Below are 24,168 nucleotides of genomic sequence, written 5' to 3'. Positions count from 1 at the left end.
TAGCAGACCTGCAGCAGCTTAGAATCCCTTTTATTGACATTTAAAGAGGAGTGTGCTTATAAAACTTGTAAAAGTTGGTGTCAAAATAATTGTTGCTCTTTTGACCATCAGAAAGGGGCTTCCTACAGAGATATTTGGTTGTTGACTTAAATTGCAAATATTGTTGCTGTATGAGAATTCGGTCAGAATAGTAGTACCTATTATTCAATTTATGCCATTTATGAAATAACAATATCTGCTCTGTGCAGACTTGTTTAAGGAAATGTGGGAAAATACCTAAAGTAGCTGGCAAAGGCTCCTGGAATAAAATGCTGGAATCATAGGAAATACTGGATATAAAGAAAAGCTTCTCAGCTTTCCGTTGTTGATGGGAAAGGTGTTGTGTTATGTTATAGTATGCTGTGCAGAATGCTTTCATTCTTTTTCCTCTTGAGAGAATAAGAACATACAGTCTCACCTCAATGTTACTCCTTTTTCCTTTGTAAGGATCCAAACAGTCTTTTAACACAACCCTCAAGAGTCACTGTTCCTTGTTCTAAAGAATCTGAAGTACAACTCCGAACAGAGACTCCCTGCAGCCCTCAGAAAGCTGAGAAGCGTACAGAGGCAGCAAAACCACCTTTGCCTCAACCAGTTCAGTCCAAAGAAGAGCCAGTCAGAGGAACACATGTACAACTTGAACCTAAGGGTAAACCCACAACACCAGGTAAGCTGTTTTTTCAGCTTCAATAAACGTGTTCAGGCTTATGTGTTCTGTCTGAACCTATGCATTAGTAAAGAATTTATGGTGCCTATTTCTGCTGTAACCCAAGTGAAGTCCTGGAGAGTTCTGTGATAATTATGAACAGCTTCCACGTTTCTCAATGGTAATTTCATGGACATGGTTTTAGGAACTCTTGAGAACAGTCTATAACTTCTCTATGTACAAATGTATTTTGCTAACATCAGTTAACTGAGACTATTCAAAGCTCCCTTCTATTGTTGGATACTATTTGTGTCTAAATAATATGAGGTAGAGTCTGCAGAAGAAGGTATGTTCTGTAGAAGAAGCTTTGGAGAATCTTCTGTTAGAAGAAATCAAAGCTAAACGCTCTTAACTTTGCCTGCTATCTTTCTTTTTAGTGGTAGCATTGATGTCAAAGTAATTGATCCTCAAATTCATCTGCTTGTTGGGTCAGAAACTTGGACTAACAGCTTGAACTCCTTGAAATGATGGCTAGTAGAGCAAGTGTGTGTCTCCAGATTACTGAGCTTTTCTTTCATTGTCAGCATAAGTGGTGGATGCTAAACAATGTATCCATGTTAATAGGAAGGATGTGAGGGAGGCTAGTTGTAGTGGAAATGGTGAAAAAGCAAAGTGGTGGATCACATTGGACATCAGTAAGAGAAGAGCAAGAGCAACTATTTGCTCTGTTACACTGCTCTATTAACATCCATGTTCTGTCAGTGTGGTGATTTGCCCTTAGCTTTAGCTTGTTTATAGTGTAATGGAGTAAGAGCTGTAAAGGAGGCAGCTTAATTGCTTCATTGAGAACCTTCAGCAAGATGCAAAACTGTGGTGATTTTGTCCTGTGTCTTTGAGAGATTCTTTCAAGGCAAAACAATTGTTCTTGTAGGGGGATCAGGAATTAAGAGCTTCCTGGAACGCTTTGGGGAGCTCTGCCAAGAGCGCGGTGCACGGAGTCCTGCTGCGAATACTGCGGGGTGCAGAACTCCCATTGTCACCCCAAACACAAGGACAATACAGGAGAGGCTTCTCAAACAGAATGAAACTTCATCTACTGCCAGTTTAGCCCTTCAGCTTAAGCAGGTACCACTTGCTACATTTGTAGCTTGCTCATAAGCTTGGGGAAGATTCTTCTGCTGTTCTGCATCTACCTCTGAGGCACCTGAAGTGTTTTGGCGTCTCACAGCTGTCGGCTTTCCCCCTCCGTTCTCTTAGGAGCGTGAACGAGAACTCGCCTGCCTCCGTGGCTGCTTTGACAGGGGCAATCTCTGGAGTGTGGACAAAAGTGAGAGTTCAAAGAGAAGACTTCCTGAAGCTAAAATGGTAAGGTGTTACCTCCACATACCTAAAGGTGATAGGCTGTGAATTGCTTTAACGCTCAAGGCCAGGATAGAGTTGTAAATGTAAATGAGAGACAAACCTGTGCTTTGTGAATGCCCAGGCACCACTTGCCAAGTGGCTTGTGTGATTGTTAACAAATGATTAGATTTTGGGTTTGGGTGTTTTTTTTTGTTTTGTTTTGTTTTTTACTTCCTGCAGAATTAAGGAGACAAGTGAATTGCTTTGAGACAGTTGATTTTGATGCCAAGTGTGGGGTTTCTACATTTGCTAACTTTAAAAACAAAAAGCTCCTCACACACACAGTCAATTTAGCATTGAGTGCTTCAGATGAATTTCTTACATGCATATGGTCCTTACTGATATTGGATAGACAACTTTTTCTGGTTAAACGACAAGCAGTGTTAAAATGCTTCTTGCAGTTTTTTTAGTCAGTTTGAATATTTGCTTCCTAAACATTACTGTTGTTTTTATTTTGCCAGGAAAGCCAATCTCAGACAAGTCCTAAACGTCCTCCTACTTCAGATGCCACTGCTTTTGAATCAGCAGAAGAGACACCAGCAGATGACAGGCCAGTGAAGTCTCCCAGCATGGAGTCTTCAGGTAAGAACTGTCCCTAATGCTGGCCTGAAGCAGTGCCCTTGATGTTCATGAGCAGATAAGAGACTAATCACAATGACATACAGAACTGGACTTCTTCTTTGGGCACTGATTTGTCTAAATCTTGTGTGATGATGCTAGTCAGCACTCCTAAACCATTTGAAAGACTGACAAGGCAAGACTGCCTCTTTGTTTCTCAGCGGCTTTAGCTATGTCTTACACTTTCATGTATAAGTGCAGGGAGAGTGAATCACAATTGTCAGTTACAGATTGAATCTGTACTGCACTTGAGTAGCCAAATTTCCACAATCTAATGAGAAGGAACTGTTCCCTGGTCAGTATCCCTTTATAATCATATAGCAGAGAATGTGAAAAGAATTCCAAGATGCTTGCAATATCCTTTCCTGTGCTTACTGAGTGGAAGAGCCTCCAATTTTTTTGTGAAAGAGGAGTGAACTTCTAGAAAAACAGGGTTCCATCCTGTTTTTGGCTTGGATTTGGTTGTAGTATATTTCTGTGTCATGTTCTGCATTTCTTATTGTGCTTAAATTTTCCCTTTTTGCTCTTGAGTGTAAGATTTCATCTTTGCTTCTTGTGCTATCAATTTTCTGATTATAAGATAGAAGTCTAGCTATGGTGGACATATATTTTAATGCAGGCTAGCTGGAAAACCTAATCTAGCAGGTTTTTTGTAGCTTAGCTATTTATTATCAGACCTCCAAAATTCACTAACTGTAATTTGAAAGCTGGATATAATCTACTGTGACTTCTTTTTATAAACTTAGATACTCCTAAATCTGAAGAAAGTGACAAACCCAGTCCTCTGAAGAACACTGAACAAAAGAGCCCTGTGAAAGTGATGTCTGTCTCAAAACTTGACCAACTTGCAGAGAAACCAAAAGGTTTGTATTGAATAGATATTTATTATAGCACTTAGCTCTCTGTGGCCACTTGTCCAGTGGAGTGTTAATAACCTTCAAGTGTGAACAATGAATTCACCATACATCTGCTGACACTTGTGTGTCTTGTTATGAGGCTTGTATAAAACCAGTCAGGAAAATTCCGTTCTTGTAACTCTTCTCTCTTGATATTCAAGCCTTCAAGGTACATTAAAATGCTTAAAAGTTTATTAGGAAAGGACAGAAATGACTGCTCTGTGGGACTTGCAGTTAAGTTTCAGACCTGGTTGAATTGAAACGTTGAAATTGTCTAAAAAGTGATTATTTTATTTCCCCCCTGTATCACTTTATGTAATGTGTTTGATAATAGTATATTAAGATAGGCATGGAAGTGTACTTTAGAATTCTAGATATCTGACTTTTTAATCAAGCTTAATTGAGGAGCAAAATAGTTGCCTTATGTTAATATCTTTCTGTTAATGAGAATGGAGAATTTATTCTTGATGCTACTAATATTCTTAAACCATCACCTTTCAGATGAAGTACATGAAATTGAACTGAGCGTGGACGATGAGATGAATAGCTCAAAAGTGATCAATGAAATTTTTGAGATCCTTGAAGAGGATGGTCCAGACATAGAAAAGCTGAAGAAAGAAATGAGCATGAGCCTGGAAGGTGAAAGTGATGAGGAGCAGGAAGAGTCGCTGAATATTTCATCAATGTCTCTGTTAACCCCTCTAGTGGAATCTGTTGGTCCAGAGGTGAGAGTTCTTAGGAGATGGGGGGAAAGGCTTGCTTATCACACAAAGATGTACGATTGTGCACTTGTGGACAGTGATACTTTGTTGTATTGTGGTACCTGGGCAAGTAGAGAAGTGACAAATGGTGTTTTGCTAATGAAAACGTGGCATATCGGATGCTCTGCTAAAAGGGTTGTTTAACCTCTGCCAAATCAGCTTGAGTGTGTACATACATGCATATATATATCTGTGTGTGTATATATATAAAGATAACTTGTGCTGGATTTCCAATGATGAAAATATGAAGAGAAATCATTCTTTAACTCTCCCAGTTTGGAAACTGAGAATGAAATCTTGAGTCTGATGACCTGTTGATGTCTTTTAAGTGACTGTTAAATACTATTAAGCAGCCTCTGTGTTTACTATTTATATAGAAAACAAGTTAAGGTTAGAGAAAATAGATAATGATTAATGTGGATAGATATCAGTAATGTAATCTGTTCTTCTCCCAAGGCCTTTATTTCTCCTTGTAAGTCAACTGGTGAAGGTAGCAGTATCAGTGATGTAAGCCTGAGCTCTGAGAAGTTCCAAAGGACCAAAGTGCCCAGGGCAGAATCTGGAGACAGCATTGGTTCTGTGTCTGATGATCGCAACCTTCCATACAGGTAATAAACATGAGCACACTTTCTTCTCTAAGTCAGCAAACTAAGACACTACCTTTTCTTAACTCTTACTGAAGCCTACTGCTTCAGCTAGAAACAAAATGTTATCCCAAGAATTTTGCCTTTACCAGAGGTTGTCTCTGTGTAGTCTTTATGTTGCTTAAACCAAAAATGGGTGGAGAGAACAATTTATTTTTTTTTTAAAGCCATTTAAGCAAGTTGAAAAACATTGATGCCTAATACATATGTATATATACTAAAAAAAAAAAAGCTTGGTACAGCTGTGAAATATTTAATGGAATTTTCTTCTCTTAACAGTGTTGATGCATACAGATCTCAGAGATTTAAAGAAACTGATCGTCCTTCAATAAAGCAAATCATTGTTCGCAGAGAAGATGTTGTTTCCAGACTGGAAATGAAAAAGAATGGCCCATCTGAGCAAGTCAATATCAAAAAGAAAATGCAGGTATCTAATATACTTCTTTAAATTCTTTCTACTTTTGCTATTTCCTCAGCTAATTTTTCCTGTGGATGTCCAGGACATTAACATACTGCGTCGGACTGCAGATCTAGGTTGTTTACCATAAATATCTAACTACAGGGAATGATAATGCATAATTTAAACACCATAGGAGGATTGTGCTGTAGAGAAAGTCTGGAGAGAACAAGCCATTGATTTGAAAAGGGGATGAGAGGACTCTATCTTATTACTTCCTTCAAATTAGGCTAAATTCATAACTACTTTTGGTAGGCAATACTCTGGTCTTAACTGGTGCCTCATTCACCTTGCAGAATTTCAGGTTAACTGCTGCCTCCCCTGGTGAAGGAAAGACTTAAAGACTGGGTGTGGAGCATGCAGACATTGAAATCATTCACTCTCCACTATAAATTATCTCTGAAGGCAAAAAAAGTTGCACTGTTGTATTTTGCAGAAGTGACTGAACTGCAAGACTTTTGCAGTTTGCTCTTTAAATGGTCTGATTTTTCTGAAGCATGGCCTTAAAAACAATCTGATATTTCCTTGTTTGAATGCAATACTAAGTCTCTGGTCTTGCTCATTGCTTTTCCTCCTGGCTTACTTCAGGAGCTGAATAATGAGATTAACATGCAGCAGACAGTGATCCATCAAGCCAGCCAAGCTCTAAACTGCTGTTTTGATGAGGAACATGGAAAAGGTTCACAAGAAGAAGCAGAGGCAGAGAGACTTCTTCTCCTTGCAAGTAGGTTTTTAGGCTCAGACTCAATTCTTTGTCATGAACATTTTGGGAAGAACTGAGGAACTCTGGCAATGCATATTTATTATGCTACCTTGTTGGCACTTATCTGTTTTGTCTCATCTTCTATAGGCAAGAGGACACTTTTGGTATCTTTCTTGTCCCTAATATTCCTGCTAGTCTGGAAGACTATTAACATTTCAGTTGCATTTTACATATAGCAAAATAAGTTTTGCAGTACTACTTTTTCCTCTGTTACAACTATAATTTCTTTCTGCAGCTGAGAAGAGAACTGCTTTATTGGAAGAACTGAATAAACTGAAGAGTGAGGGACCTCACAATAAAAGGAATAAAGCTGTTTCTACACCCACTGAATGTGCTCCATCCAGGGGATCCGTTTCCATTTCAGAAATGCGCCTACCTCTAAAAGCAGATTTTGTATGTGGTACAGTTCACAAGCCAGGTAAAACTAGCACCTGAAACTTTACCCTTTCCCCTCCACCTCATCCTCCTTACATGTATTTCTGGTTTGTTCTCCTTGTTTGTTTTTTATCCTGAACAGGGGAAACAAGCAAAATCTAGCAGTTATGTTTAACTGATGTGAGTTTTTGGCTGAGTTTTAAATCTTTTTTTTTATGTGTGTCCTCTTCTGGCTTCTGAGGTTCAAGAGACTTATCAAAGCTTTTCCAACCAGTCTTAAAGGTCTTTGTGATCCTTTGAAACCTGTGTATGCTCCCCAAAGGAATTTTGGGGAGGAAGTAGAATTTTTGTATCTCAGATTGCCTTTTCTCTTGTGACCTTGAAATATTTTTGGTGGATGTGAGCGTAGTACTAAGTACTATGATTGCATAAATTCTGACCTCTGGTATTGCAAAATGTTCAGTAAGCCTCTGGGTTTTTTTCAGTCCTTCTGTTAACATTCCCAAATACTTAGTGGAATACTAGTCTTTGGAAATTATCTTGGAATATTTAAGTCAAAGTGTTAAAAGATGGACTTGTTTCTTTTGTTCCAGAAGAATATCTTGCAATATATCACCTCTGTAGTTCTGGACACTTATCTTGGAGCATTGTAAGCTTCTGTGGTGTGGCTGCTAAATAATCTGCCCCAAACCAATTATATTTTATTTAGTCACAGAATATGCTTGTAGGTAGACAAGTTTCTACATCTTGCCTCACCAAAACTTAAGGACAGAAATCATTGGACCAAGTATTGTTTGATAATGATTGGAAAACTTTTATTGATGAATTCATATGTAGCCTTGGTTCCTTGTTTAACTATACTATGAAATATAAAGTGGACTTCTGTATCTTCAAATGAAACCACAGCAAAGAATATAAATATCTGATTTCCACCCCACTCCTGGCATGTTACTGGCTTTTTTGGACGAGGCAATTTATCTCTGTTACAGGAAAGCCTCTTTATTGTTTACAGAAACGTAAATTTGGCTTCTACCAGCAATTATTTAAACCAGATTGCCTAAATAGGCAGCTATGAACTATTTGTCATCATAACTTTATTCTGGAAGTGCAGCATTTCTTACACATTGTGCACCAGAAGCTCTATTAATCACTTTCATTTCTGAAGAGGACAACAAATATAAAGAGTACAACTTCCTAGGGTCTTCAGCAGTGGTTCTGAGAGCTATGACTTGTCCTGTACAACAGAGCACACCAAAGCTGAGTTCTCTTTTTCTAATGTGATACCATATTATGCAATGCTTTTGCTTTACTGTTCAGCCGTTTGCTGCACAAACTCCAAATCCTTTCCTGACATTACTGAGATGTAGACTTGTGGTCTTCTTTCTGAATGAGTTGCCAGGATGACTAATTCCCTCACAGGACTGAAAAAAGCATGAGGGCAGACAGCAGTGAGAGCTGATGATTGGTTAAGCTGGCAGGCCTAGAGAATAGCAACAGAGAATAAAAACTAAGGCTCACTGCTAAATCTGCCTGCAAAGTTCTTCCTAGAATGAATTATAGAATCATACAATGGTGTGGGTTGGAAGGGACCTCCAAAGGCCATCTGGTACAACCCCCTCTGCAATCAGCAGGGGAATCCTCTACTAGATCAGATTGCCCAGGGCCTCATGGAACCTCACCTGGAATAACTCCAGGGAGGGGGCCTCAACCACCTCCCTGGGCAACCTCCTGTTCCCTCTCACACACTGGGTAGTGCAGGTCTAGCCTGAGATGCCTCAGGCAGTACTGCAGTTATGAATCCTATGGAGCTTACTAGTGGGCACAGCTGGAAAAGAAACTTGTTCTAAGAGTAAGTTTATGAGCAAATCTTGACTGCAGCCAAGTGTTTAAAGTCAATGCAGTACTAGAGGGGTTTTAGATACTTGGAAGACATCTGGCTAACAAAACCATCTGATATGTATTTACAGAAGCAGCAAATTACTACTATGTAATAATATTGAGATCTGGAGCAGAAAACATGGTTGCAACTCCATTAGCAAGTACTGCCAGCTCCCTGAATGGAGATGCTCTTACTTTTACTACAACATTCACTATGTGAGTATAAAGAAACTGGTTTGGAACCAGCTTCATCTCTGATGGTGGAGCATGCATAAAAACATTGGAAATCTTTATTTAAAGGTATTGTATTCTGCAAACAAATATGGTGAAGTCTTTCTGCCTCACAGAAGTAGCTGGAATGCACTCCTCTTAAAAGAGCAATCTAGACTTATTCTACCATCCATCAGCTACTTTTTGTTCTCTCCTGGAACACCTGCAGTGACAGATGGATTGCTCTGCCTGAGATGCTGCAAAAGAGAAAACAGATTTTTCTATACCTATTTGGTTTTAGTATCTGGAAAAAATTGTACTCTTAAATTTAAAACTTCAACTCTCATATGTTAGCTAAAAAGATGTTGTGAGTTCAAATGGTTGTTTCCTAGCAAAAATGTTTGGAAATAAATAAGAAAACTCCTTTGTTAAAGTCCAGCCTAACTGGAATTTTCACTTAGAGATTGGGTTTTTGTTTTGTGGGGTTTTTTGGGTGGTTTTGGTTTTTTTTTTTTTTTTTGAGTAAATAGGTTGTTCATGGAACTGTGTCAGCAGTGGCCTCAAGTGTGTAATCTGAGGAATGGTAGCTGTGATCTGTCTGCCTCCTGTCCTCCCTCCCCTTTTGTTGAGTTCTAGAAAGAATCTTGAAATAATAATAGTCTCAATCTTAAAAAGGGCAATGTTGCTAGCACAGGGGAAGAGCTACTGTAGAACTGAAAGGATCTCAGGCAGCCCTGTTAGCTTGCAGGAGCAAACTGGAACTTAGAAATGATGAGCAGTATGGATAAGCTTCTATTGCATAGAACCTGGCTGTTCCCTGGACAGTTTTAAGGAGCAGAAAAAGGGAAAATTGAAAAATAACTTAAAATACTACTACCAAAACCAAAATGCACACAACACCCTCCCTCTGCCCTTACCCCCTTTTTTCTTTGGTTTGTGTTTAACTTATTTCTTTTTTCCCCTCTTCCCTTTTTAGGCATGATGTATCAAATGACTTTGAAATAAATATAGAAGTTTACAGTTTGGTATGTATCAGTTCCTGTCAAGAGGATGTGTGAGGGAGGATGATGATGTGTTGCAATTTCTTAGTATGTTCTTGCCTTACAGGTACAGAGAAAAGAAACTACAAGCACTGATAAAAAGAAAAAGGCAAATAAATCTAAGGTAAATGAAACAAAACCCAGCATGTTGTATTTCAACAGGAGGTACACTAGGAAGACTGCAGTGTTCAGGGAGAGCTGACTAATAGTCCTGGACAATCTGTTGCTTGCTTCTTGCTCCTTATTCCTTTTTGGAACATCTGCAGTGACAGATGGATTATGGAGTCCTGCAGCTATTAGTAGATTAGACCTGCAGCACTTGGTTGAGTCTGAAATATATTGGAGGGGAAGAAGTTGTCTTACTAGTTCTGCAAAATGCTATTCCTTGCAAACTGATTTATTAGGTATGATGCCTCTGGTAGTGATTTAGTGCCCTTAAACTACACCAGTCAGTATGCCCTACCCTGCAGTCTGATTTATCTTCAAGGTTCTATTGATCAGCTGCAACCCTTTTCTGTGTTCCCAGTGTTAAATAAAAGCACTAGATGCTTATTTTAAAGCAAACTTTGTAAGAACTCCTTGGATATAAACATTTCAGCTTGGATAGGGTGCACACCTCAAGTGTTTGTGCTTTATTAAAGGTTTGTGACCCTAAACAAGAGAGTGGATTTCTGGAGGTGGTTTGCTGGTTTGTTTGGGGTTTTTGTTGTTGTTTCTCTGTGGCTTGGTGATTGTTTTTCTTCTTGTCGTTTCAATAGCTGGGCACACAGTGTATTAGAGATTTTTAGGCCTGATTTCCTCCTTGTCAAGATATCTATCACTTACTGAACCCAAGAAACTCATGGGTCTTTCAGAACAGTTGGAAAGTGCACATTAATCCTGTCCTGCAAGCAGTAATAGGAACTTTCTGTTATTGTGACTTTTCATTTGGCACAGTGAAAGTGTGCTTCCCCCTATCCTGCAGTAAAACCCATCAGAAGTCCAGGGTTTCTTTTATCTCCTGTGCTGTGGTTTAGAGTAATCTTTACTGTGGTACTGTAGGTAAGTTGCTGCTGTATCTGCTTTCTGACAAGCTTCTCAAACTTGTCTTTGTTTCAACAATAAATGAAGGTAATTACAGTTCATTTGTAGTCAACAGTCTCACTTAAACACTGAGACTTTCACCTGCTCTGTGGCTCTGTACTTGTATTCTTGTATTCACAGCAAATCTAACTGAAGCCCTGTTACAGGAAGAAAAAAGGTCTACTAAGATTGTTTTGTTTTTTTTTTTTCAAAGGCCTGTTGCCCATCCCAAGCTAATGCATGCTTAAACTTATCCTGTGATAAATATTTCCCTGATATGTAGCATTCCTTCTACTGAATGCATTGCATTCAGTTAAAAACCAAGACATACCTCTTAAAACATCTTTCACAATTTATTTAGACAAGCCTTCAGCAGTTTTGGTGTCTAATTGTTGCTACAAATTCAATAGCAAATGTATTTATCTTCTTATATTCTCTTGTAGGTCATTACTCCAAAGAGATTGCTAACATCTATTACCTCAGTAAGTATAAATGTCATCTTGTAACAAAATCTGGTTATGAACACTTGCAAAGATCACTGAATAAGGAAAGCTGTGCTCACAGTAGGATCTTTGTGTCCTTTACTTGAAGTTAAGTGTCCAACTTTCTGCCAAGCTCTTCACCCATGAGCTCAACAAATGGGTAACAGCTCTAAATTTGTCATGCTGGAAATATGCAGTCACTATGTTTTTCATTTTGACTTTCTGCTTGAGTTTGTTCATTTTTGGGTCTTGTTGTTTGGGATTTTTTGTTTGTGTTTTTTTTTTTGTGAAAGTACCTCAGATCTAGTTTCCTCCTAACCTAGCTTAGTCTTCTGTAGAAGTTGTCAAATTACTTTTCAGCTAAGCTTTTCTTTTCTTCTCTCTCCTAGAAAAGCACCCTTCTTACTTCAGGTAAGTGAAATTCAAATATCTTATGCCAAGGTGACTAATCCATGCTTTCTGTCTAAAGTAATATATCAATAAATAATACTTGTATCAGATGATTTCGGAGTAATAAACAAAGATTTATGTCAGTTTGCCAGCTCAGAAGCTGCCCCTCTGTTCATCTGAGTCACCATTATCCTTAGTGGAAGGTGCCTTAACAAAATCAAAACCAGTATCTGGTATCAGATGCCTGTGGCTCACATTCTTCTCCTGGAAAGGTGAACTCAAAGATTTGAAGCTAGAGTCTCATGTCAACAAAGCAATACTGAGCAAACTTGCAGATCTGCGCAGATTCTGAAGTATTGTCTGGAGTGTTGTCAATGCTCTTACATGTTAGTGATGCTTTTGGGGCAGAACACCACCTTGGAGAATGTTACAGACTTGTCTGACTGCAATGTGAGGTGCTGGAGCTAGCTTTAGTAGCAACGGCAGGAATAAGGAGCTCATTGACTAACTCTGGAGTGCCTGCCATGCTGCTGCAGCTAGCCAGACTCCTGTGCCTGAGCCACAGTGCTTGTTTCTGTTGACTTTTTTCATGCAAAGAGGAATACAGGCATACAAATTCTGGAGGACTGCAGTGTGTCATTTGGAGAGATTAAGAGATCTGAGAGTAAAGTTCCTACTGCAGGGTGTATGTGTGTTGTAGTGTGCCCTAGAGTGCTCTCTGTCCCCCTGAGGCATCTTAAAGGGCTTTGTCTTCTCATTAGTAAATACTTTAAAGCTGCTTTCTGAAAGAAAAGCTCTAATGAGGAGGAACTGTGTGCATCAATGTTTGAATGTGCACTCCAAAGAGGGCTTCTCCTGGAGAAGCAGACAGTAGTTCAAATAAAGCCTTTTTTTTTTTTAAAAAAAAAACAAACCTTGCAGCCTCCTGATTCTGATACAACTTGACTTTAACTTCTTTCTCCACAGCCATGGCCAGCCCAGGTGGTCCTAATGCTGCTCGCACTACCAACTTCATCCTGGTGGGATCTCACAAGCTGTCATTGTCTTCTGTAGGAAATACCACATTTGCACTGGACAAGGTAATGGAAATTATTGATTACTAACCCAAAGCTCGTGTCATGCTACTAAAAATACAAATACAAGTTTGGGTTTGCTGGTTTTGGGGTGAAATTGCCATCCTAGAAATACAGGTTTATAGATATTTTTTTTATATAGATAAAAAAAAGTAAATTATGTGTAACTGTTACTTGTATATTCATTTCATATGATGGAAATGTAATTTTGAGGTGCACTAAAGAGTTATGTTATTAAGCACAAATCCAGGCTGGGTGCAGTGGGTTGAGAGTAGCTCTGAAGAAAGTGCCTTGGGTGCATTGGCTGAGAAGCTCACCATGAGCTGGCAGTGGCCTTGTGTAGCCCAGAAGGCAAATTGTATCCTAGGCTGCATCAAGAGGAGTGTGGTCAGCAGGGCAAGAGAGGGGATTCTGCTCTGATGAGACCCCACCTCAAGTCGGCCTCCAGTTCTGGTGTCCCCAGCAGGAGAAGGACACAGAGCTGCTGGAGTGAGTCCAGAGGAGGCCACAAAGATGATCCAAGGGCTGGAACACCTCTGCTGTGAGGATAGGCTGAGGGAGCTGGGGGTGTTCAGCCTGGAGGAGAGAAGACTCCAGGGGGACCTTAGAGCTGCCTTCCAATAGCTGAAGGGATCCTACAGGAAGGCTGCAGAAGGACTTTTCATAATGGTGTCTAGCAATAGGACAAGGGGAAATGGTTTGAAGCTGAGGGAGAGTAGGTTCAGACTGGATCTTAGCAGAAGCTCTTCAGTAGGAGGGTGGTGAGACTCTGGAATGGGCATCCCAGGGAGGTTGTGGCTGCCTCCTCCCTGGGGTGTTGAAGGCCAGGCTGGATGAGGTCTTGAGCAGCTGAGTCCAGTTGAGAGGTGTCCCTGGGCATGGTGGGGAGGTTGGAGTGGATGATCTCTGGGGACCCTTCCAGTCGAATGCATTCTGTAGCTCAGTGTAAGCTAGGGTTATCCAAAGATAATGAAGGCATTTGGTTATTGATTTGTTTTCACTGACAAACTTTGATGTGTGCAGCTGGCATCTCTGTATGTGATCTTCATAATGTTTGTTGCTCCTACAGTCTTGCAGTTATGACTAAAGGCATGAAGTGTGTTTTAATGATAATGAAGTACTTGAAATATTCTGCATTGAATTGACTTCAAAATTGCTCTTTGAATAGGGTTAGGAATACAAGTTTCATATCCCAGTTAAATTTGTAATAGCAAACTGTCTTAATATTCTTTGAAACAGAGCTATTATTGAGTTTTATATCATTAGTTTCTTGTCTAAAGAAGATTTTTATTGGCTTTTACCATTAGAAATTAAAAAATACATTCTTGCATTCATTGTAATCTCTAACCTTGGAATATCTTATGCTAAAACCTATTTTAATAGGTGTGTGTGCCAGCAGCTAACATAAATGAATCCAAAAGTTACTACAGTTTACGGCAGTGCTAAATTATAGCTTTAGCTATCCAAACAGCATAAGAATAAATTTTCCTCTTGGCTAATTAAGTCTGATGATGATGATAGTGGTATTGCAATTATAGCTTCTGCTGAGGAAAGGAATAACAAGAGTTTGTGTTTGTGCATAAGATTAAAACCAAAATATCACACTAATTCCAACTTGCTTTTTTTTTTTTTTTGAAGTTATGCTTCTTGTGGATAGAAGCAGACTCCAGCACTGAGACAGCTCACACAACTGCCCAGTTGAATTGCACTGCTGGTACTGACTGTGCGACCCTCAGAAGTACCAGCATTGGTTCTTCAGTGTAAACGTGCCTCTTAATGAGACCTGTGTGTAGAAATCTTAGTATGTGTATGGCTTGGTTACAGGAAACCTCTTGTTCTTGGAGCTCAGGAGTCAGCTTTTACATTTTATTCACCAGTTTGAACTTTTTGAATTTTTCTCTTTGGGACAGGCCACTGGACTGGACTAGTCAATTGCAGCACAAGGCTCAAACAGAATTCCAGGGAAACCATCACTTGGTTATTTTTTTCAGGTGTAAACTTATGGAAGGATTTGCCTTTTTGTCAGGACATTGTTGTGTGTGTGAAATCACCACATCTGTAAAGCTTTTGACTTAGCCTTTGACTGTACCAAATAGCTCCTTTTCAACTTGCTCTCTGCATTTCTAATACAGATCAAACTGTTGCCACAGTGGGATTTTTGAGTTTCATCCCTGGCTTTTAAATGCAAGATAGAAAGGACCAAATTACTCTTATCTCTTTTTTATAAACTCTAACTTTACACTAATTGCATTGAGCATGTTTCTTTTCTCCCTAGATAAATTTTGAAGGGGAGGAAAAAGAACTGTTGGGCTATATGTTCCAGGAGAAGGTTGCTATGATCCTTTGTGACTTCAAACAGGAAACTGCTTCCTAGTGCATGTTGCTCATGTCTGGCTGGCCTCTTTGCAGTATTTATTGCTCCTAAGAAAATGCTTGCAAAGATTTACTAACTAAACATAAGATGTTAGAAGCCTTTAAGGTTTGCAGAATTCTATTCCCTGTCTTTTACAGTAATAAGCAAGCTGCTAGAATTGAAATTATTTAGGCCATGCAGGGCTTTTCCTTTAAATAGCATGTATCTTTGTTTTTTCCACTTCCTTGATCACTAGAAAGGGAATTTTCTTACTTCAATTAGTCTCTTAAAGATTGATAGCCAGGAAATTTGAGCCAACTTCTGGAACTGCAGAGAACGTAGAATTGGATACTCCACTGATAGAAGACCAGGGAAAAGTACTTGGTGGCCTAAATGTTGGTTTAACTTTAGTTGTTGCCACTGAAGAAAACTAAAATCCTTCAGGAACTGAATTCCTTGGTTTTTTGTCTTGTCAAGACCCATCTAGACCTTTTGTATTTTAATCAAAAAAATGATCTTAAAGAACTAAACATTAAAATATGAGCTTCTTCTCAAGCTTGTTGAGAAGACCTTTGTCTTGTTTTGTCAAGACCTTTTACTTTTTAAGCCAAAACTGATCATGAAGCACTTAACTTTTGAGAGTACCAAACATCCCAATGTGAGCTTCTGATTTGTACACAAATGCAATTAAAATATTTTTTGGTGTATACAGTTTTGGCTTTAGGGATTACATAAATTGATATGCTTAAAATAAATAATTGGTCTTTAATCTCTGAAAACAGTTTTTAGTTAACTTGGATCCTTCAAAGTGTTTTAGACAACTTTTGTGTATTTTTTTCCTTCTCAAAATTAAGCTGATGATAATTTTAGGACCTATCACCTTCAGTTTGTAATCAAAATTCTCCTAAACAAACATTTTTTGCAGATTTTTTTTTTTTGTTATCATGGGTACCTTTACAGATAAATCTTCTGTGTCAGCTTCTTAAGGTAGATACCTGAGTGATCACAGCAGAACGCAAGCCAGCCTTGTCCTGAGCGTTACGTTTTCAACAAATTGCTTTCTTTTCACCACCTCCCCTTGCCTTTGAGAGGGATGTATTGATGACCAGAACGTAGTATCTTTCTCCTTGTGTACAGGAGGGTGTTGGTAATTAGTAATGGTGTTGTAGGCTCTGTGTAACTGCTGTGTGCCATTTGTGATGCAGCCTTTTTGCTGTACACAGCCCTTTGTTGGTAAACTTCATAACCCACCAAGTAGCAGCTGCTTTCCTGACAGAAATTAGGAAGGAATGCAAACCCCACAGCCTTCAAGTGGGGAAATTGGCCAAACTGCCTTGAGGCCTTTGTTCAGAAATAGGTTTCAGTGTGGTTTGGTAGGACACAAGCCAAGGTTCCTTGCTGTAGCATCTTGGGTGATAGTTGTCTTTGCTCATAAAGAACACCCCAGCACTGATAGAACTTACTCTCTGGAAACATTTCTCCTTTTGCCTCCTGCCCAGTGTTCAGCTAAGTAGATCTAACATGTAAAACTTCTTTGATCACCTGCTTGTGTGCATCTCTATATCCTGTGTCTGGGAGGAAGCTGCAGTGTGCCTGCAGTTCAAAGTGTTGTACTGCTAACCAGAACATCTATTTCAGCATGTTGCAGGATTCACCAAGGCCTGCAGATGGATACTTTTAACTACTGAGGCTTACTCTTATCCCTCTTAACAACCAGCAAAACTTAATTCTGTTTGATCAACATTGATTCCATGACTCTTAAAAGCTATTTCATTATTGTGGACATTTGCCTATTCCCTGACAAGTGGCTTCTTTTATTTATATTTGAGTAGTGCCCTCAATCCTTGGTGTTTGTCTAGTCAGACAAAACCCCAATGTTTCTGATTAGATTTTTTTAAGGATTATTATAGTATTGTTGATTCAGATTAGCAACAAAATATGTTATGTAGAATGTCCTGCAGATCATCATTTGCTTATTGAATTAGCCATTTGTCTCTTTGCTTCCCTGTGGAAAAAATAAAGGGATGTAAATTCTTGAGAGTAGTGATGGGACCACTCAGTGCAGTGGGGAGCTGCGTGTGGAGGGATTGGGGCAAGTCCTTGTTGTATCCACTGCCTCCCCCAAGCTCTTGAATATCAAATAACCACTTAACAAACCCCTGGTAGTAGTTAAGCTGTTGGGGTTTGTTTTTTCCAGTGGTAGACAATAGGGCTTGAAGCATCATTTTGTTAAAATGACTCAACATGAGTCTTGGACACCTGGAGTGCCAGCTGAGAAGAGCTGCTTTCATAACTATGTAGAAGTTAGAAGGAGAAAGTCTAACTAGGCTCTACTACATCAGTGTCTGCCAAAAGTGCTTATGGCATCCAAGTACCAATCTTCTTTAAGCCCACTTTGGTATTTTCCAAACAGCTTAAGGTCAGACTGAGTCAGAAGTTTGCAGGATGTGCTCTGGGGCCTTGTGTTGTTCTTAACCACTCTTGGAGCAGCTGGGTGTTTTTCTAGATAGAAGCATGTTTGTGCATATGTCCTAAGCAAGCAAGCCTTGAAAAGCTTCTAAATGAGCTTGAATCATAAAGTGATTGCTACTGTCCTGCTTGAGACTGACCACTTCTTTCTGGCTGGTGACCCTAAGAACAAGGCAGTGCTAACATCCTGGTGCAGGTGGCTTGCTTGAGCTGCTGAGACTTGAGAGGTGTCACAATTAAATGGCTAATTGGTTTACTTTCTCTGCAGGTTCCCTTTTTGTCTCCTCTGGAAGGTCATATATATTTGAAGTTAAAATGTCAAGTGGACTCCTCTGTGGAGGAGAAAGGGTTCTTGGTAAGGCATTCACTGCTGATTGCTTCCTTGGAAACTACAGGTCCTATTTAATGCAGTCACTTCTTTAACTTCATACATCTTTGTAGTGATTTGTGTAGCTTAAAACTGGCTTGAGTTTGATTTGGGTTGATTTTAATTTAATTTTTTTTTTTCCTCTCTGAACCAGATCTCAAATGCCTACCTGAGCAATACCAGCATTAAAACTACCTTTTAGGAGCTTGTTTTTCTTCTTCACTGTTCCCTTGTTACCCTGAACTTCAGAGTAATATCTGCCAGAAATCTTTACAGGACATCTTGGGCTTTTTTTCTTTTGCCTAGTATGTCCAAGTTCTCCCTAGCAAAAGATTCTCTCCCCACCTCCCACTATGTTCATAGTCTCTGACTTAAGAGGAATCAAAAGTTTTTTGGGAATCCTCTTGAGCAGTTCTCTTTCTAAAACTGGATTTAGACAATGCAGTTGAACCTTGGGCTGGTAATAGATGGAGCTGCTGAGATTATGTCCAGCAGATGTCAGTAAATGTGCTGTGAAAACACTGCAGCAAAACATGAATGTTTGCTGTTGTTTTGGTGTTTTCAGAAATCAGAATTTCTTTAGACTCTTCAAGCAGTTCTTGCTGTCTGCTTCCTTTTTACTTAGCTGAACAGATTTCCTTAGCTGCAAACACTTCATGTGCTGATGGTATTTGCTCTCCCACGTTTTTGTATATTAAGGAAGTCCTTGTATACTTCCAATAATCATTATGTAAAACTAGAAAAGTAGTGTAGATATACATTATTTTTTTTTTTCAGGGTTTGGATGCTTCCTGCACCACTAAAAAGTTATAAATCTGAATTGTGAGGAGTGCAAAACACCAGCACACAAAAATTAACTGGAAAATTCTGTACAAGCTCAAGAAGGAACAGGACTAGAAGTCAGATTCTAAACTTCCCACTCCAGTATTGAGGAAATGAGCCTTGAAATTGGCATAATCCTACATCCAGTAAAATAACTGCCAACAAAAACCATTTAAAAATCAATTTCTAATTTCTTTTAAAAACTGACTTGGCTCTTGAGTGTAGCCTGTAGAATAGCCAAACATTTTGCAATCCTAATTTGCAAGTCAAAGATGCTTTAAATTCTAATCATAATAAATTAGGTTCTGCAGATACATGTTGTGTGAACCATTTATCATGTATCTGAGGGGGAGGGACTTTTTAGGATATTGGGGAGGGACTCTTTAGGATCTCAGGTAGTGACAGGACTACAGGGAATGGAACAAAGCTGGAAGTGGGGAGATTCAGACTGGACATGAGGAAGAAGTTCTTCCCCATGAGAGTGGTGAGAGCCTGGAATGGGTTGTCCAGGGAGGTGGTTGAGGCCCCATCCTGGAGGTGTTTGCAGCCAGGCTGGATGAGGCTCTGGCCAGGCTGATCTAGTGTGAGGTGTCCCTGCCCATGGCAGGGGGTTGGAACTGGCTGATCCTTGTGGTCCCTTCCAACCCTGACTCATTCTATGATTCCATCTGCTCTAATTTACCCTTCAATTTTCCTAAAATAGTGGGAATGCCTCACAGTTTGGAATAGGTGGAAGGCTACAAGCTTGAGAAGGGTATGTGAGCCCATTTTCTGTGCTCTTTGGACAGTAAAAATACTGTGCTAACAAATATACCCTGGGAGAGACTTCTTCTTTCCTTCTTGAGTTCAGTTCTATCAAGGGTTGTACTGCAGAAATCTCCTGGTAGATAAACAGAGCACAGACCAAGCTCAAGGTGTAATCTGACCCCTCTTTTTTATTATTATTCTTGTTTTTGTTTCTCTTTAAGACCATGTTTGAAGATGTTAGTGGATTTGGAGCATGGCACAGGCGCTGGTGTGTGCTCTCTGGAAATTGTGTCTCTTACTGGACGTACCCAGATGATGAAAAACGAAAGGTAAAGCTTGAGTCTCACCTTCCGTGCTAGCCTACCTAACTAAAGTGTTCCTTTTTAATGACAGTAATGTGGCTTAAAACAGGTGACTGTATTCCAAGCATGAGATTTAAGCTCAAAATGTTCTTGGGGAATGGAAGGGACTGTCCTTACTTTAGTCAAATTGATAAAACCAAACTTAGAAACAGCACTTTATCTAGTGGGAAAGGGGAAAAGTAGAGGAAGATCCATATTTAATTTCCCGTTCAGTTTTAAAGCTTTCCATTATGCTTGTCAGAGGACTAATTACTTAAATTGATCAGATATATAATGACTCTAATACTTAATAGGGTGAAGAATTAGTGGGACATCCTTGTATATTGCAAAAGCACACCTGTAATTGTGAGCCATCTTACTTGCAGTCATTGTTTTCTTGCAGCTCCACATGAGAGCTGAAACTGATGGTCTTCAAATGTTTCTCATAGAAGCTTACTGCCTAGCTGGTGAGACAGATTGGAGGTTCATCTGCCACTGAGGTTGAACCTTCTTGTCTCCTCAGGCTGTTCTTACAGTGGGTACTGAAATATTTCCAGGTCCTTCTGAAGACTGCTTTCAAGAGGGTTTTTCTGACTCACTTAAGCAATTTACCATTAAACACTTGCTTGTTTGTTGGCAGAACACTTTTTTCCCAAACTCTGTGACAAACTCTGGGCCTTTTGGGTCTTCTATGCCTATCCAGATGCCTGAGTTGAGTTTCTTCCCTGTTAACAGTGGAAGACCATATGCTGATGGTTGACTTTGCCAGAATGTATCAATGTACTTTCTTTCCCTGCCAGGAGAGAGGGGGAAAATATCTGCCTACTGTAATAGAAGATAGTAAAAAAAATTGAGTTAAGCCAGAAGAAGGTTCTTGTTCTGCTTTTATCTGCAAGAAAAAAGCTTTGGTTTGTTTTCCAGATTCTGTTCTTCAAAATCTGGAGTTGTTTCACTATCATTATGAGAAAAGGTCAGGTACATTCTTTTGATTCACAGATAGCATCAGGCTGGACAGGTTATCTTGTCCAGCACCCCTGCAGTGAGCAGGGAGACCTCCAACTAGATCAGGCTGCCCAGGGCCACATCAAGTCTTGCTTTGCTATCATCTGTAGCAACTTAAATGCCTTCCTTTAATCCTGTGCTATCATGCAGAGATAGAGGGTGCTCAGAAATACCAGTGCAGGGCAACAATTGCTTTGAGCTGTAGGCCGTGTGTGTGGGGTTTTAACTTCCCATGACTGTATATACATCACCAACATGCAACCTGGTTTTATATGTTCTTTGAACTGGAGCTGTCCTTTTTTCCTGTACCTTAGCTTATTTTAACTATGTGGAATAGTCAACATGCTAAATAAATAGCAAACACTTCAAGTTGCTCTTAGCTTGGAGATGTTTCCCTGCTGAGGTATTGCATAGGTGTGAAGAATCAGAGCCAAGGTCAGTAACTAACTTTAGGCAGCTGAGCTGCTTCTGACCACAATCAGCAGAAAGAAGTGCCTTGAAATTTGAGATGCTGTTGGCTATAGAGGGAGCCAAAGCAGCAGTGCTGGGCACTTAGGTGCTGCCTTAGTTGCATGTTTGAAGTGGAATCCACCAGTTTACAGGCTTTGAGGGATGCAAGCATCCCTGAAGTGCTTATTTTCTGCAGGCTTTGACAGTGTTTAGCAGTTTACATTTTATGATGAAATTGTTTTGAATTTGAGAGTTCAAACTAAAGCTTTAACTCTCAAATTCAGGACATCTTCTCATTCATTACAAACCAACCAAACCAAGGCTTTAACTCTCAAATTCAGGAGAACTTCTCACTCATTACAAACCAACCAAACTAAAGCTTTAACTCTCAAATTCAGGAGAACTTCTCACTCATTACAAACCAACCAAACTAAAGCTTTAACTCTCAAATTCAGGAGAACTTCTCACTCATTACAAACCAACCAAACTAAAGCTTTAACTCTCAAATTCAGGAGAACTTCTCACTCATTACAAACCAACCAAACTAAAGCTTTAACTCTCAAATTCAGGAGAACTTCTCACTCATTACAAACCAACCAAACTAAAGCTTTAACTCTCAAATTCAGGAGAACTTCTCACTCATTACAAACCAACCAAACTAAAGCTTTAACTCTCAAATTCAGGAGAACTTCTCACTCATTACAAACCAACCAAACTAAAGCTTTAACTCTCAAATTCAGGAGAACTTCTCACTCATTACAAACCAACCAAACTAAAGCTTTAACTCTCAAATTCAGGAGAACTTCTCACTCATTACAAACCAACCAAACTAAAGCTTTAACTCTCAAATTCAGGAGAACTTCTCACTCATTACAAACCAACCAAACTAAAGCTTTAACTCTCAAATTCAGGAGAACTTCTCACTCATTACAAACCAACCAAACTAAAGCTTTAACTCTCAAATTCAGGAGAACTTCTCACTCATTACAAACCAACCAAACTAAAGCTTTAACTCTCAAATTCAGGAGAACTTCTCACTCATTACAAACCAACCAAACTAAAGCTTTAACTCTCAAATTCAGGAGAACTTCTCACTCATTACAAACCAACCAAACTAAAGCTTTAACTCTCAAATTCAGGAGAACTTCTCACTCATTACAAACCAACCAAACTAAAGCTTTAACTCTCAAATTCAGGAGAACTTCTCACTCATTACAAACCAACCAAACTAAAGCTTTAACTCTCAAATTCAGGAGAACTTCTCACTCATTACAAACCAACCAAACTAAAGCTTTAACTCTCAAATTCAGGAGAACTTCTCACTCATTACAAACCAACCAAACTAAAGCTTTAACTCTCAAATTCAGGAGAACTTCTCACTCACTACAAACCAACCAAACTAAAGCTTTAACTCTCAAATTCAGGAGAACTTCTCACTCACTACAAACCAACCAAACTAAAGCTTTAACTCTCAAATTCAGGAGAACTTCTCACTCACTACAAACCAACCAAACTAAAGATTTGTTGGTTTGTAATGAGTAAGAAGTTAAAGCTTTAGTTAGGTTGGTTTGTAATGAATAGGGAAAATGGGGATATACCTTTCTGGAGCCAAAGCCTGAGCTTTGTTAGCTGTGTTGTATGTGGCTGAGCAGGGCATGTTCCATCATCTGAATTATCTTGCTTCAGCTATGGCTCTTACATATAAGAAGCAGAATGCCTCACTTTGTATGGGGTGACTGATTTGAGCAGAGGGGGCACTTAATAAGGCAAAAGTTGCCAAAGCATGTGTTGTTCAGAATTGCTCTTGGCTGCAGTGTTCCTGACTGCCCTGCCTGTCCTTTCAGCATCCTTTGGGCCGCATCAACCTGGCCAACTGCACCAATCACCAGATTGAACCTGCCAACAGGGAGTTCTGTGCCCGGCCCAACACCTTTGAGCTGATAACCGTGAGACCTCAGAGGGAGGACGACAGAGAGACCCTTGTCAGCCAGTGCAGAGACACTCTCTGTGTCACAAAGTGAGTGGGTAAAGCCATGAAGGTGGGGGGGAGGCTATGGGATGTCTGGGGAGGGGTCTGGTGACAGTTTCAATAACGTAGGACCTTTGCAAAGCTGATAGAAATGCTAGGAACACAAGCGCTGTGAGGAGAGGCTGAGGGAGCTGGGGGTGTTTAGCCTGGAGAAGAGGAGGCTCAGGGGAGACCTCATTGCTGTCTACAACTACCTGAAGGGAGGTTGCAGCCAGGTGGGGGTTGGTCTCTTCTCCCAGGCAACCAGCAGCAGAACAAGAGGACACAGTCTCAAGCTGTGCAGGGGGAAGTTTAGGCTTGAGCTTAGAAAAAATTCTTCCCAGCAAAAGAGACTGGCCTTTGGAATGTGCTGCCCAGGGAGGTGGTGGGGTCAGCATCCCTGGAGGTGTTTAAGAAAAGGCACTTAGTGTCATGGTCTGGTTGATTAGATAGGGTTGGGTGAATAGTTGGACTGGATGATCTTAGAAGTCTCTTCCAACCTGGCTGATTCTGTGACTTTGGGATCATGCTTGATCTGTTTGGTTCAGTTCTAGGTCTGTTTTGTCTTGCTGTCCCCCTTCAGCCTTCTGAGGACAAAGAACCTGACTTTTCCAGAAATGGAAATGCCAGGAGACTTGGTAGCAGGGGAATGTTTGGCTTCATTTTTCCTTCTGGGGTCCTCTGGATGATCAGCCTGATATTTTTGAGAAGAGCTAAGCAGAAGCTGATCCTGGCTTCTTTGCTTTTCAGGAACTGGCTGTCTGCTGACACTAAGGAGGAGCGCAACCTTTGGATGCAAAAGCTCAACCAAGTCCTCGTGGACCTCCGGATGTGGCAGCCTGATGCCTGCTACAAACCTATTGGAAAGCCTTAA

At 39.9% G+C, this 24,168-nt stretch overlaps 1 protein-coding gene across 1 annotated transcript in view; it reads left to right on the top strand.

The window, feature by feature from the left end:
- The window catches only part of ANLN (anillin, actin binding protein), a 30,666-nt gene extending 6,498 nt beyond the window's left edge, over positions 1-24,168 (top strand). Inside the window, exons 5-25 of the mRNA XM_054385110.1 lie at positions 487-706; positions 1,617-1,810; positions 1,943-2,050; positions 2,548-2,668; positions 3,451-3,567; positions 4,102-4,325; positions 4,818-4,969; positions 5,285-5,432; positions 6,051-6,186; positions 6,461-6,643; positions 8,568-8,694; positions 9,665-9,713; positions 9,796-9,852; positions 11,234-11,272; positions 11,662-11,683; positions 12,629-12,741; positions 15,011-15,064; positions 17,826-17,912; positions 19,715-19,822; positions 23,131-23,303; positions 24,045-24,168. Of these exons, the coding sequence (XP_054241085.1) occupies positions 487-706; positions 1,617-1,810; positions 1,943-2,050; positions 2,548-2,668; positions 3,451-3,567; positions 4,102-4,325; positions 4,818-4,969; positions 5,285-5,432; positions 6,051-6,186; positions 6,461-6,643; positions 8,568-8,694; positions 9,665-9,713; positions 9,796-9,852; positions 11,234-11,272; positions 11,662-11,683; positions 12,629-12,741; positions 15,011-15,064; positions 17,826-17,912; positions 19,715-19,822; positions 23,131-23,303; positions 24,045-24,168 (2,556 nt within the window). The remainder of the gene's footprint in view (positions 1-486; positions 707-1,616; positions 1,811-1,942; positions 2,051-2,547; positions 2,669-3,450; positions 3,568-4,101; positions 4,326-4,817; positions 4,970-5,284; positions 5,433-6,050; positions 6,187-6,460; positions 6,644-8,567; positions 8,695-9,664; positions 9,714-9,795; positions 9,853-11,233; positions 11,273-11,661; positions 11,684-12,628; positions 12,742-15,010; positions 15,065-17,825; positions 17,913-19,714; positions 19,823-23,130; positions 23,304-24,044) is intronic.

This window comes from Indicator indicator, chromosome 11, assembly GCF_027791375.1.
Source record: "Indicator indicator isolate 239-I01 chromosome 11, UM_Iind_1.1, whole genome shotgun sequence".
Lineage (NCBI taxonomy): Eukaryota > Metazoa > Chordata > Aves > Piciformes > Indicatoridae > Indicator > Indicator indicator.
This window is presented reverse-complemented; position numbering and strand designations above follow the sequence as displayed.